Below are 14,546 nucleotides of genomic sequence, written 5' to 3'. Positions count from 1 at the left end.
GGACTCTGCTGAACGCCTTCAGAAGAAAAGCCATCTCTATGGGAGTCATTCAGTGCTGTGGAGAAGTTACAGGTTAGACATGTTGAGAAAGAAAACATCCTGATGTTACTCATTGAGCTCTGAGCTTTGTTAAATATTACTTTGTTACTTTGTTCACTGATATGTCGCAGAGGACCGGGGCGCTGAAGAACATCGTATTTCGGCTCCTCACTAACACCTCTGTTTTCCTTTCTTTTGAAGGAAAACTGACCTCTGGGTCAGAGTGGAAGTTAAAGCATGCAGTGTTTGGACTTTCTTCAGGCTTGTTTTTAATATTTTTATTTCGTCCACAGGTTTGAAATATATGTCATCCATCGTGACGACCGCCGATGACGAACGTCTGGAGCTCCGGAGAATCAAATCTGTCAGAGTAAGTCGGAGCGCAGTGAACGGAATAAGTTCAGTTCATGTAAGAACTTAAATGAATGAATCCAAAGTCGCAGTTTACAAATCCGGACTAACTATCAAAACTATTAAAAATCATCCTGAGGGGTCGACCTGTCTCCCTGAAAGCTTTTTAAAAAAAGGTGTTCTAAACTGTGTGTTCAGCATCTATGTGTTGTTGATGACGGGGGGGGGGGGGGGTCATGTGTTGTGTCGAGCAGGTGCACATGCCTAACAGCATGGAGTACCAGCCCGTGGAGTGTGCCATTGTGGTGAATGCAGCGGGAGCCTTTTCTGGAAACTGGCAGAGATGGTGGGAATGGGCTCCGGCCCTAAAGACAGCATCGCTGAAATCCCTCTGCCCGTCGAGCCTCGCAAAAGGCAAGCAAACACACACACACACACACACACACACACACACACAGCTACTGTCAAAACGTCCAGTTGGCGTTATCTCCACAGTGAAGCTCATTATTATTCTGACAGTTTAATTCTGACTTTGTAGCCGGTTAATAAACAAACTGACCATCATTCCCGTTTGGACTGACGGCTTTAATTAAGGATGTTTACAGAAAGTGTTAAATGGTTTCACTTGTAGTTCTTGGTTATTTGTGTGAATCACAGTGTGCATCTTTATTTATACTTATTAATACTTACAAACTGGGTTTAATGAGGATTCTTCTTTTACAGTTTCTACTTTGATATTTCTGTGCACAAGGACAAACAAGTGCTGCGAAAGCCAAAAGCCTCAATCAAAGAGATTCATGTTAAAAAACAAACAAACGAGAGGATGCCGTATGCAAAAGTTCATCGCTAAAAATTTGAAAAATGCCCCCGATGTTTTGATGTTTAAAAAGCTTGGCAAACTGTAGAGTAGACTCTAGAGAGGAGGGGGGGAGACAGCTCTCTACAATGTTTCAAATTTGGACTGCAGTACCCATTTTAAACACTAAGGGTCAGAGCTACATGAACCTTTCTGTGTTCTAACCTCTCTCCATTTTTCAAAAGCATCTCCAATATTGATCCTAGTTTGAGCACGTTTCTGCTCGTGGAGCTTATTAGAAACATGCAGAGGCTTTTTAGGTCGGGTACAATCACTTCTATCTGAACCACTTCTCTTGACCCGCTTCCATCACTGCAACACCTGTTGACCTGATAACTGCTCTCATATCTGGCAAACCGAGGGGCGTCCAAAACGGCCGTGTGTGGGGGTGTCTTAAAAGCACCTACCTTCTCTGGTCCAAACAAATCCAGAGCATTCAGGAGCAGAATCTAAAGTTAGAAGGAGGACATACTGGCTGCTGCATTGTTGTCAGAGAAGCCAACACTTCAACATAGCATGTTTCCTTAATGTCTGATCAGAGAGTAAGATACCTTTATCATCTCAGTCAGTAGATATCTTACAGACTGCTCCTTTAAGTTTAAATAAAACTTCAAATCAGTTGTACCAAAGTTAGAAGAATTCATTGATTTTCTTTCTGACACTTTGAACCACTTTTCTGTCCCTTAAATGAAACCTTCCTGTCTGTTTAAAACACTCTGAAGTTTGATTAGTTTGCATGCTTTTAAGAGTTGCATCAGTCTGCATCAGTGCATCATCAGAGTAAAGTGTTTGTGGCTCTCTGCAGGTTTGTGTACGTGGTCCACTGTCCTGACGGTCCGGGTCTCGACACACCTTTCCTGGTCGACTACTCTGGAGTTTACTTCAGGAGAGAGGGCTTAGGAGGGAACTACATCGCCGGGGCTTCACCGGAGGAGGTTTGTGTATCTTCAAAAGTGTTTCACAATTTCCTTTTATTGAATTAGAGAGAGTTTAAAAGGAGGTGTGTCGGGGGTCTCTCTTAAACAACCCACAAATGGATTAAAAACACAGGCGTACTGATGGCGTTATTTATTCAAACTGCCCTCCTAAGGTGCAAAACAAAACAAAGACTGCCAAAAAAAACGAACAAAAGCACTTCTGAAGTCGTCCCAGCAGCTGTTACTTTCTCTTTAAACAAAACCAGACCGACAAAGCAGCCATCTTTTTTTATCAGAAGCCCCTCCCACTGGGATTTATGAATTAAATAACTTTTTAACAAAACATATGTTCTTATGAATCAAAGGATTTTCACCACATCTTGAAATATTTTAATTAAACCACAACAGCTTATTTGTGGAGAGGAGATGAGATGGCAGCACTAGCAGAGAGGGTGTGTGTCGGTGTGTGTGGGCATTTGTGTGTGTCGGTGTGTGCGCTGCCTGCAGACGCTCCGTCACAGGAGATTAATGTGTTCACCTTTCCTTTTTTTTCTTCCTCAGGCGGACGAGCCCGACACCGGTAACCTGGAGGTGGATCACCAGTTCTTTGAGGAAAAAGTCTGGCCCAGCTTGGCCCACCGTGTTCCTGCCTTTGAGAAACTGAAGGTGTGTTTCTGGATAAGTAAACGTAATAGTAGGTCGTCTTAGTTCAGTCAGGAACACGCTCATCGTAAACGTTACCTTCTTATTGCAAGATGGACGTTCAGTTTTGCTTGGCGTTGAAGGCTGTGCTCAAAGGATGCTTCCAGGGAGCGCAGTGCTAAACCCCCCCCCACCAGGGGGAACCAAAGGCTTGTGGCAGGAAGGAGGGGGCTGAGGGTGGTGGAGGCAAAGCTTTGCCAGCAGCAGCAGAGTGTGTGCAGCGCAAATAATCTTTCTACCACACTGATAGGATCATAGGGTTGGACTATGACTTGCCCAGTAGTTCACTTTTTGTTGCTGCGCTGTTGAAACAGGTCATGGTCTCGTTTCATCTTTCTGGTTTGGTAACACTTTTATTATGACCATGTAAAGAGGGAAAACTCCTCAGGGTTTAAAAAACTGTCCGTTCTCAGTAATGCTCTTTCATCATCAAATCACTGAAAGGAGGAATGTGCGACTTTTTGATCCAGTAGATGTCGTCCTTGAGCACCAGCATGAAACCAAAAAAAAACTGCTGTTAGGCCACGCCTCCTCCATTCTGTTTTGTTGAGTGAAGAGGACAAAAAGAAAAGATGTATCTGTTTTATGGTGTTTTTACTTTTCTCCTCCAATAAGAGGAGGGGGTTTAACAGTCTGACAGGTTTCCTTAATGCGAGCCGTTTTTTCCTCTTCCAGGTGACCAGTGCATGGGCCGGTTACTACGACTACAACACCTTGGATCAGAACGGCATCATCGGCATTCACCCGCTCATCCCCAACATGTACTTCGCCACAGGTTTCAGCGGACACGGCCTGCAGCACTCCCCCGCGGTGGGTCGGGCTGTAGCCGAGCTGATCCTGGACGGGAACTTTCAAACGTTGGACCTGAGCCCGTTCGGGTTCAGACGCATTTTGGACCAGGAGCCGATGCTGGAGAGGAACATCGTGTAGAGCGGCTCGGACCTTCAACACTGCTGCCAAAGACACACAATGGCACCTTTTAGTCTTATTTTTTAAGTTCTGATCTCCTCCATGTTTAATTTATTTAACAGATCAGTGATCTCTGGGAATGTAGTCTAAGACCGCTGTCGGCTTCTTGTTTCTCACCAACAGTCACTGATCCTCAAGAACATTTGTTTAAACCAACAAACTGAACAACTTAACCTCAATACAACTTCAAATAATGTGTTGTTGCACCATGTACCTTTGGTTTGAAAGCGTATGAATCCGAGAGAAAAGAGTGTTTTTAAGAAAACGTCACCTGTTGGCATTCTCAGTACAAACATCATGGCAGAGGATAAAATGCATGAAGACGACGTTGACGAGGGAGAAAAACCAAGCGGCGACCTCCAGTCTTTAAAAATGAAGCTAATGCAGAAGTACAAAATCCTGCAGTTCATCGAGTGTCCACTAAAGGCTGGCTGCAGGAACACAGGAAGTCACATACACACCACAGGCAATAAAGACATTTTTACAGCATAAATAAACATGTTTACAGCCTGGTACAAAAAGACAAATAGGTCTGATTAGTTGTTGTCGTCATGGATACACAATGTACGGGGTTTATTTTTTTATAAACGATATGTGTTATCCAGAGTTAGGCGTGTAGCTGACCTGATTGACAGGTGGGTGTAACGGTTCATCAGGAGGTTTAAAACCCGCCTCAGCTCTCAGCCTGTCGTTAGGTTGACGGAAAGTTAGACTTAAGATGGACATTTTACCTCAACCCCCTCCCGTTGTACAAAAGATGAAGCCTAATTACCTCCAGGGACAGAGGGGGACATATTGTGTTAAGAGTCAGAGTCTGTGCAGTAGGGATCAGCTGGAAGAGCTGGGGTATTGATGTCCAGTCGCTTTAACAGTGGAAACACATTTATCTTACCCACTAAACAGAAAGGTTTCCTCAGGTCAGTACGGTCCACAGCAGAACAGATTGTTGTGCTGATCTGAAATTGAAGACGTTGGACTCTTATCTCTGTCAGCTCTGTGAAGACGATCAGAAAATGATTCACAAATACCAGGAACAGGAGCTGCCTCTTCTCTGGAAACCTTTATTGCTTAAGAGAGGAGAAGAAAACATTTGGATTGATACAGTATAAACTGTAATACAGCCAAACAATCGCTTTCAGGTTTCATTTTTATCTTATTTTCATAATGTGAACATTAGTCAGCATCGTTAGATAAATGCACACAAACAGAAAAAAAGAAACTCTTCTCCATACTCCTCCACTCCCACCCCTATACAGAAAATAAAACAACAAATATACAGAAATCATAATCAAATAAAACTAATTGAATAAAACAAAAAACTAGAAAACTTAAATTTTCAATTTGTGTAAATATTCTTGCACATACACCAAACCTGCATATTTTAAAGCTGAAGGCACCAGAAACAAAAACAGCGACAGAGTTATGTGAGCAGTTACTTATTAAGTGTGTAGTTTGGGCCTTCTCTCTTCCAAGACTATTTTTGAAAACCACTCTGGGGAAACTTTCAAAGTAGGAAACTAATGGTAGCCAAAGGTCTTGAAACGTGTCCTCGGTTGTATTTTTCTAAAGTAAGTCTCTAAAGGTAACAAAACTGAACGTTAGTCTATTCAGGTTTGAACCTGTTGGTGCTAATCAGCTGAAGTGGAAACAATTCAATCATAATCATCATAATCAAACGTAGTTGTTGTTCACACTTTGTCTTTGCTTATCAAGTTCTGTTCTTTTTAAAAGTCATTCATGTTTTAATTATTTTATTTTGACAGACTGATGTTTCTCAGTTTAGTATTAATCTATCAAAGTACTGAATCTTTATCATGAATAAAAATCTTAATTGTGTGTCGTTGTTTCATGTCTCCATCAGCTGTTAGTTACAGATCAGACATCAGATTCTGTTTATTGTTGTTGCATGAAGATTCAGGAACAACAAAAACATGGCTGCTGCCGACAGCAAAGAAAAACCTCAATCAATAAGAATGCAATATGTACCTAAATGATTTTGTTATCAAAACAACTGAATACTTTAGAGCCAGAGTCTAAAGCACCAAAATATTTCACTTTAAAAACATTTTCAAACTGAAGCTGCTCCTCTGACCATCTCTTTCTGGATTAACAATCTGATCCCCCCTCCCCCCCCCCTTTGTGTTTAATATTAAGTTAAAACTGGACTCCTAATAGACGACACATTGATTTCCTAATTGACTTTGTAAATTTGTAATAATGATAATAATAATAAAGAAAGGCTTTTCCTAAGAGCTTACATTTCTTTAAAAGAAAATGAAACAAGGATAATTGAGTTTTTTCATGTATCTGAAGTTGAACACTGAGCAGGAGAAACAAGAAAGTTAAAATGTTGTTCAGACAGTGGCCACAAGATGGCGCCAATTCGTATATGTGCCTTTTGCTTAAAGAACACTTAAGTGCCATAAACTGCAGTTCCTTGAATGGCCACTTGAGGCTTTCTCCAAAAGTGAGTCCATCTCCATAGAGGCCCGTTTTAAAAAGTGGATTGGACTGATATTATTTCAGACGAGTCAAAAGACAATAAATCAACTTTTTACAGCAGAGATGAACACATTAACTGTCTGGTTGTGATCTCTACAGCTGATCTATACATAGGATTTTTCTATTATTGTATTTTTTCTCCCTTTATTCAACTGTATGTACATATGTTTGATTTTGAACTTCTAGTTATTTTTGATAATTATATTCCTGTTTCTTGAGCTGTTGTGACAAAAAAATTTCCCCCATGGGGATCAATAAAGTTTATCTTTATCTTTATCTTGATTTCTGTATTCCTCACATGTGTAGAAGAGTTTTCTTTTCATGAAAGAAACTCCTATAAGCTATACTAAGACTTAAAGTTGTGCAAAATGCTGCAAGCTGTCACCTCAGCTAATTTGGTTTTTTGAACTTGAATTCTCATGTACCCCCCAAAAAAGTGAGAGTAAGGCCTAACTCCGTCCACCAGTTAGTTTAGATCTGAAGAAGCCTTTCAGAGAAGAGGTCAAATATCTTCAAGATCTTCAAATACGTCCAGTTCCCTTTGGATCACCTCGGGGACTGAGAAGCTACAGAGACATTGCTTCTTTCTACCTTCACGAAAAAAACAGGATGTTACCGGCCAAAATGCCAACTTCTCCAAGAGTGTTCCTCAAACCAATGTGAGATGTAAAAGTTACTGTACTGACTGCTAATCTTCTGGGACATAAAGGAAACTACCAATAAAAGACTTAAAAGACAACAGTTTTATGGTAGGTATGATGCTGTACAGACTCTGGTTCCAGTGGGTTCTGGTCTAGCCTAAGGAACCAACACCAACTCCTTCCTGAAAATCATGACCCAAATTTCTGATATTTTTCAACCCATCAGTTTTATTGAAGAAAAAAATAGTGCAGTTTGGATCTAAGATGGTGCGAAACATGTGACAGAATAAAGAGAAGGAACAAAACCAGCATGTTTTAAGAGTGCTTCATAGATTCTTCACACTTCAGTTTTTTCAGACAAAGTTCGCGACCTACTGAAAACGGCTCTGCGACCCACTTTTGGGTCCTGACCCACCAGTTGAGAACTACTGCTCTAGTAGCCTGTAACCTTGACATTCTTGCATGGCCTCTTCAGTTTAAATGATACAGTCTACATCTTGAAGCATCTCCTGTTTCCTTACAGTTCAGTCCATCTGCATCCATCACTGAGGAGCTTTTCAAGACTGTTCTCGTTTAATTTCAGTGGATGGAATTAAACTCCACAAATATGAAAATGTTCCTCCTACAGGGTGAATTATATTAGGAAACTTTGTCCCCCCGCAGCTTTTCATTTTGATGCAAATGTGAGGCAGCCCTACAGGTTTTCGAGGTGAAGAGGGAGAAGGGGGCCGGGGGGGGAAATGCAATTGAGGGAATTCTTTGTGAGGCCTGACGCAAATCCCAAATGTTCTCAGGGCTTGAAAACAAAAAACAGCGAGGGTGCTGCACAGGCCACGTTGGGCCCCTTTAATGGATGGACCTCCTGCAAAACCAAAATAAGGACTTCTTCCAGGAAATTCCCCTCCCTCCTCACACTCCTGAGAGCTTTCTCTAATCGTGAGCCCCGGTGCTGTACCAGTTTCGTCATTGCACTTGTTGTCGGTGTGGTGATGAAGGGAGTCGCCCTGCCAATCAAAAGGGGAACTGACGCCCACTGGGAGCTTGGCGTCCGGGGCTCCTCTGTGTGTGTTTGCAGCCAGTGTACATGGTGGCATGTGGCTGGGATTAGGAAATTTCACTGTGGATTAAAATCTTTCCAACGTCTCCATGGCCACGGGCGGAGAGAAAGGAGTGTGAAGTTCCAGCGGAGATCCAGTGAGCACTCTGGACCCATGGTCTCACAGAGCAGGTACGTCCAAATTTGGTTTCTACTGAACTGTGGGAGGATGAATGAGTCAGTTATAAGATGTTTATTTCAAGTTGTACTTTGGTGCTTAAACAGCAGAGTTGAGGTCCTAGTCTGACTTATTTAACAGTGCAGACGAGCTTTATGTTTGTAACAGTTTCTTTTGCTTTGATTGCTGCATTAAGGAAAGATTTTTAACATGCTTAACTTCTTAATTTTGTCTAGTTTCCAAACTGTGTCCATGAATCCAGTAACAGAACACCCTTCTACTTTAATCGATGGTAAATAACTGGAAAGAAAACCAACATTTCATGTAGTTTTATAACTTTTTAAAATCCTCAATGATGTAAAAAGAGTTGAATGTGGGGGATGAAAACAAAGCTTTTGTAGATGATTGCTCCTCTGTGTGAGCTCGAGCTGTTCACAGTTAAAAAACACTTTTAAACACTTTTAAACAAAGACATAAAATAGATTATTCACAGGATTATTCCTTGTGTGGGATCTTTTTTTTAATACGTCTTTCAAGAGTGAGAACAAAACACAAAGGTTTCCTGAGTCTTAATCGGTGTCTGTTATGTAAGAACTCAAAGTGGACCACGTGGTGCAAACTGCACTGTACAAAAGGTACAAAAGGTAAATTCACTTCCACTCTAATGAACGGATGTGACATTATTCGTGCCTTTGCAGGACTTTCACTAGCCAGCTGCAGGTTTGTACTTCACGGGAAAAACTTTAATCCAATAAAGTATGTGAGAAAATGAGATGTTTAAACTCAGCGCCCGTTCATCTGAACGCTCCAAGAGAGACTTAAATTAACTTAATATGATTTTAAATGGTTGATATCGTGGTCAAACTGCTGATTCATCAATTAAACATCCATTTAATTGTTGTTTAATTCTTTATGTTTTTTGAATTCACTTATATTTGATGCTCTTGTGTGTTAGTCTTTCTGGATTAATGAAGTTCTATCGTAACTTATTTAAATGCATCTTTATCATTTGAGTACTGAGAGAAAATATACATACTTCATATATAATATAATACATATATACTGTATATAGGCTATATACGGTCTTGGACTGAATGAAGCTGTTAGTGTGACTGCAGCCGTTATGTGGAATAACTCTCAAATGACGGCCAAGCTGCCCTCACTGGTTTAACATTGTGTTTTTAAAGATCTAGTGTCTGAACTACTGAGGGAAGGAAATTGCATCTGTTTTAAAATGTGGAATAAATTAAATGGTTTAAAAGTACGAACGTGTGTTTCAGTGTTCAGTGTAAAAAAATGCACTGCCCTATTTATTAATTATTTTTTGTTTTTATTTAACCGCAAGTTTTCCCATTCAGGTACAAACATCTCAAGGGCTTAAATTGAGTTCATGTTAAAATGATAACACTTGAAATAAATTCATAAATTGTCTCATTGCCAACAAATTCCCATAATAGACAACAGCATTGGTTTTGCCTGCCTGTTGCACATCATGATTTAAATGTTTGGAAACAGGTCACAAATATAACAAAAAAAGTCAGAAATGTCCTGAAACAAGAGCGCGTTGTAGCTTTTAGTCTTTTTTACTAGAACAGCAGGTTTGTTTGATTGGGACTATTTTCAGCTGCGGATGAGTACACACTCAGTGCTCTGGTTTAGTATTTACAGCAGCAGGTGTAAGTGGGAGAAACAATGGTGGAGGAATGTGTCACCCAGACCAACTGTGCGGCTAAGTGATGTTTTTTGAATCGTTTTTGGACGACAAAGGAGCGCCATGAACTGTGGAAAGAGATGCATCAGGCTTTATAAACAGACAATGATGGTCTTTTTTGGGGGGGGATTATTTTGGCAGCTGGAAATAAAGAGTGTCACAGATTTATACTTTACATAAGGAGGAAACCCGCCTTGTGGAGGAAGCAGAATTTAAAGGCTTTATATGTGATTTTTTGATCCAGCAGATGTCGCCCTTGAGCACCAGCATGAAACCAAAACAACTCGTGCTGCATTGTTGTGTTAGCATGCTAATGCTACTTTATTATGCTGGTATCTTCACACTGCATGTAAATTTACCTGAAATGAGCGTGATCTAGAAACACAGTTAAGCAGTGAGTACAGTATGTTATTCTTCTTTTCTCTAGTCCCTCAATTAAACAACTTTTATACGTGAGGGGAGGAGTCAGCCGGCCGTCCGGGCGATGTAAACAAACTGAAGATAGGACTCTGAAAACTCTGAAAACATCACAGACAGTGGGACTCGGGTGTTACACCCATTGTAGACAGTCATGACTCACAGAGTTATTTTCAGAGGAGATACTTGATTTCTACATTAAAGTGTGAAAAATCGCATTTTAAGCCTTTAAATAAAGCAAATGCCTTTTTCATTCATGACTTGTCCAATGCAGGTTTCTGACTACAAAAAGTCATGATGAGGTGTCTACTGTGATGATTGTTTTATTTTGTGTAGTGGATTATTTTTGTTTGACATCACACACCTCACATCAGACACAGCTCAGGGCTCATTTTCTGGCACAAATGTATTAACTGTATGAAGCAGGACAACTTTTTTGGCATGTTCACACCTTGAAATGGAGCACATGTTTTGGAGCAACAATCAGCTGCATCCATTCTTAGTGAATCAGGCCCTTTGCCTCTGCAGGAAAATGTGTCTTGTTCTTCATAAATGCACATAATTATTCTGTCCCCAGAAGAGTGCTAACACATAAAATAACAGCAAAGTGAAGCAGTAATTAACAACGCTCTGCTGTCTGCTCGTCTGTCTTTTGGGATATTTGACCTGACCACGTAGCTCTGGACTAACGTTGTGTTCTCTTCTCCTGTTCCAGGATGTTCCAGCTGCTCCAGGGTCACATCCAGCCGGCTGGACTCCGAAGTCGCAAGAACCGCCTGGTCACCAAAGACGGGCGATGCAACATCGAGTTCGGAAGCGCCGACAGCAACCACTACGCGTACCTGGTGGACTTCTGGACCACCTTTGTGGAGATCCGCTGGCGCTTTGTCCTCCTTCTCTTTGTGGCCGCGTTCACCGGCAGCTGGTTCTTTTTCAGTCTGTTGTGGTACTGGATCGCAAAGAGCAACGGGGATCTGACCGGGCAGAACCGAACGGACGGACACGTAAGGTGTATAGAAAACGTGCACGGACTCACAACGGCGTTCCTCTACTCTTTGGAGACCCAGACCACCATCGGGTACGGCGGCAGAGCGCTGACGGGGCACTGTGCCGGCACCGTGGCTCTGATCATGATCCAGTCTCTGATCGGGGTCTTTATTAATTGTTTCATGTGCGGGGTCATCTTGTCGAAGATCTCCTTACCCAAAAGGAGGGGAAAGACGGTGACCTTCAGCGACACGGCCGTCATCTGCTTGAAGAAGGGAAGTCTGTGTCTTCTGATCAGAGTCGCCAACCTCAGAAAGACTTTATTAATCGGCAGCCAGATCTACGGCAAGCTGCTGAGGACAACAGTATCTCCCGATGGAGAGACAAACATTCTGGACCAGGTGGATATCGACTTCATGGTGGACGCCGGAAAGGACAACCTGTTTTTTGTTTGTCCTCTCACCCTCTACCACGTGATCAACAAATCGAGTCCGTTCTACGAGCTCTCAGCTGACTCGCTCCCCCTGCAGGATTTTGAGTTGGTGGTCTTTCTGGACGGGACGGCAGAGACCACCAGCTCCGCCTGCCAGGTCCGGACCTCTTACATCCCGCAGGAGATTCAGTGGGGGTACAGCTTCCTGCCGATCATCTCCCGCACAAATACAGGAAAGTACCGCGTGGACTTCTCGAACTTTTCCAAAAGCATACAGGTCACCGTGCCTCACTGCGTCCAGTGCTTTGAGACGGACGCCAACCAGAAGAACCACAACAGCCACAACGGGGAGAATCACAACAACCAGGAAAAGCGGGGGGTCGATAACCTGGGGTTCCAGGTGATCGACATGCACGACTCAGTGGACGTTACTAAGATGTGAGCGGTAATGAAAATGGCTAATGGTAGAGCAAAGAGATGCTAGATGTTGGAAAGAAAGGCTACATTCACACTGCAGATCCAACCCTCAAGCCACATGGACCAGTCATAACATTATGACCACTCACAGTTGAATAGCACTGATCATCTCGTTACAGTGGCACCTGTCAGTGGATGAGATATGTTCGGCAGCAGGTAAATATTTAGTCCTCAAAGTGTGTTGGTAGCAGCAAAAATGGGCATAAGAATGTGACCATGTCATGGGGCCAAAGTGTGATGGTTTAATGACTTGATCAGAGCATCTCAAAACTGCAGCTCCTTTGGGCTGGTCCTGGCATTTTGAGGTCAGAATGAAAGTGGCCAAATGGAGGAAAGGCAGGCGAACCACCGACAGGCTCAAGAGCAATTAAGGCTCATGATGGAACCTACAATTCTACAATTCTACAATTCACTTAGCAGACTCTTTTATCCAAAGCGACGTACATCAGAGAGTAAGTACAACACAAGCAAGGATCTAGAAAAAAGGGAACAATGTGAGTAAGAGCAAACGATCAGCTTTGAGTCTGATTGGACACACAGGTGCTGACAGGAAGTGACCAGAGGCAAAGCACAACATTGAGGGCAGTTCTTGAGAGCTCTAATCAGTATAGAAACCATCTTATAAGTCATCGTTATCAAACAAAAACCATCGTCATTACCATCATCATCATCAATAATATGGAGACCATCATCATTAAGTTAGTAGGTATTCATGAAAGAGCTGGCTCTTTAGCTTTTTCTTAAAGGTGCAGAGGGACTCTGCAGATGGAGTTTGGAACCTGTGATCGATCGCACAGAAGAGCTACTGGAGCTCTAACTGATGAAAAAGTCAATGCTGCTTCTGATAGAAGGGTTTCAAACTGTTTTAAAACATGGTACAACGTGGTATCAAAAACGTATCAAACGTTTATACAACCTAAAAGATATAATATGTGACTTTCAGAGTAGATGTTCAGTTGATGTTACACTTTAGCACCAGACTCTCAAACTCAAACAAAGCGGTACGTTCAGCGCCCCGCTTCCCCCTCCCCCACCCCTCGCTTAGTGTTCAGACTGATATGCAGCCCAATGATAATTCAGTTAATATTTCTTTTAATTATTTTATATATAAAGCCTTATCTTTGGTTTGGAGAGTCTGCTTGTTCTCCTGGAATTGACGAAACTCCACCATTATGCCTTCACATACAGCATCTCTGAGTGGGCGTGGCTGTCTCTCTTCCAATTGAGCCTATCCAAAACATAAACAAACTGGTGGAAACGCTGTCCCGCCTTCTATACACACAGAGCTGAGAACAACAAGCTCATATTCAGTTTGAAATGTTGTGTATTATACCTTTAAATCCGACCTCTATCTTCATTATACCACATATGAAAGCTGCCAAAATCTGAATTTACGATATCAGATTCCATGTTACTTCTGCTGTTTCCACTCTTATTGGGGTAAAAAAACAGATCTGAGTCATACAAGTAAGAACAAATCTGACTTGGGACTCTTGTGTGTCTGCAGTGTGAAAGGAAGCCGAAGTGTTTGTGACATCCTTTAAAGCAAAGCGTCAACGACCGATGGATCAAGTAATGTGTACCCATGCTGGTTTTCCTCTGACAAACATTCACATGAATCATCCACTCTTGTTTCTTTGAACTGCAGGAAAAAAATGAAAAGTAGTCGAACTATGTGGACAAAAATTCAGACATGAGTGTGAGTTAAGCTCTCGCTCAGCAGCTCATTACAATCAAAGCACCTTGGGGACTTGTGACTTTGTGTAGGTAATGTGTGGAAGAGTGAGAAAAAGAGGGGGATTGGAGTTTTGACGCATGGAAAAATGAAAGGGGGTAAAATAGTGGATGGCACAGTGGGAACTTCAAGAGGAGATTACCGGCCTGAGCCTGTTATAATGAAAAAACGGAGAGCTCTGAAGACTGGGGGAAGGACGCTAAAAGTAGGACAAGCCTTTTGAGTTTTCTCGTTATTCCTGCTAAGAGACTAAGAGTAAGCTGTTTTATTTCTTTCTTTGAGATGTTGAAAAATAATTTCCCTGAAAATTTGAAAACTGTGAACATGCTGCTGAATGCGATGATTTTTATTGACAGATTACAGTTTGTAGATCTGACTGTGTAACAATTAAACTTCTTCTCAGGGAAAGTAACATCTTTAGTTGAATAAACCTTTTCCACAATCTTTTGACTTGTGATTTAATTTTTTTTCTTCTTACCTTAAAGATGGAGTCAGTAGCATTATTCTTTCCAGCTTGTAAACACGACATACAAATTAGGCCCCTCCTCCTCCTGGGCTTCCATAGACTTTAAAGGGATACTTCACCCATTTGCAT

The 14,546-nt window shown here is 41.9% G+C and overlaps 2 protein-coding genes across 2 annotated transcripts in view; both read left to right on the top strand.

Annotated features, from left to right (window-relative positions):
- Positions 1 to 5,670, top strand: part of foxred1 (FAD-dependent oxidoreductase domain containing 1) — a gene marked incomplete in the record, with an annotated part of 8,742 nt that extends 3,072 nt beyond the window's left edge. The window contains 7 exon segments of the mRNA XM_065962971.1: positions 1 to 72; positions 333 to 409; positions 645 to 717; positions 720 to 804; positions 2,052 to 2,181; positions 2,725 to 2,829; positions 3,541 to 5,670. Coding sequence (XP_065819043.1) covers positions 1 to 72; positions 333 to 409; positions 645 to 717; positions 720 to 804; positions 2,052 to 2,181; positions 2,725 to 2,829; positions 3,541 to 3,795 — 797 coding nt within the window.
- Positions 5,671 to 5,820: 150 nt separating this feature from the next.
- LOC109993957 (ATP-sensitive inward rectifier potassium channel 1-like) lies at positions 5,821 to 14,393 on the top strand. Its single transcript, XM_065962970.1, has 2 exons — positions 5,821 to 8,205; positions 11,035 to 14,393. The coding sequence occupies exons 1-2, from the start codon at positions 7,718 to 7,720 to the stop codon at positions 12,179 to 12,181; spliced, it is 1,635 nt and encodes a 544-aa protein (XP_065819042.1). The 5' UTR covers positions 5,821 to 7,717; the 3' UTR covers positions 12,182 to 14,393.
- Positions 14,394 to 14,546: the final 153 nt, after the last annotated feature.

The sequence above is a fragment of the Labrus bergylta genome, chromosome 14 (assembly GCF_963930695.1).
Source record: "Labrus bergylta chromosome 14, fLabBer1.1, whole genome shotgun sequence".
NCBI lineage: Eukaryota > Metazoa > Chordata > Actinopteri > Labriformes > Labridae > Labrus > Labrus bergylta.
Note: the sequence above shows the minus strand (reverse complement) of the source record. Positions and strands in the feature narration are given on the sequence as shown.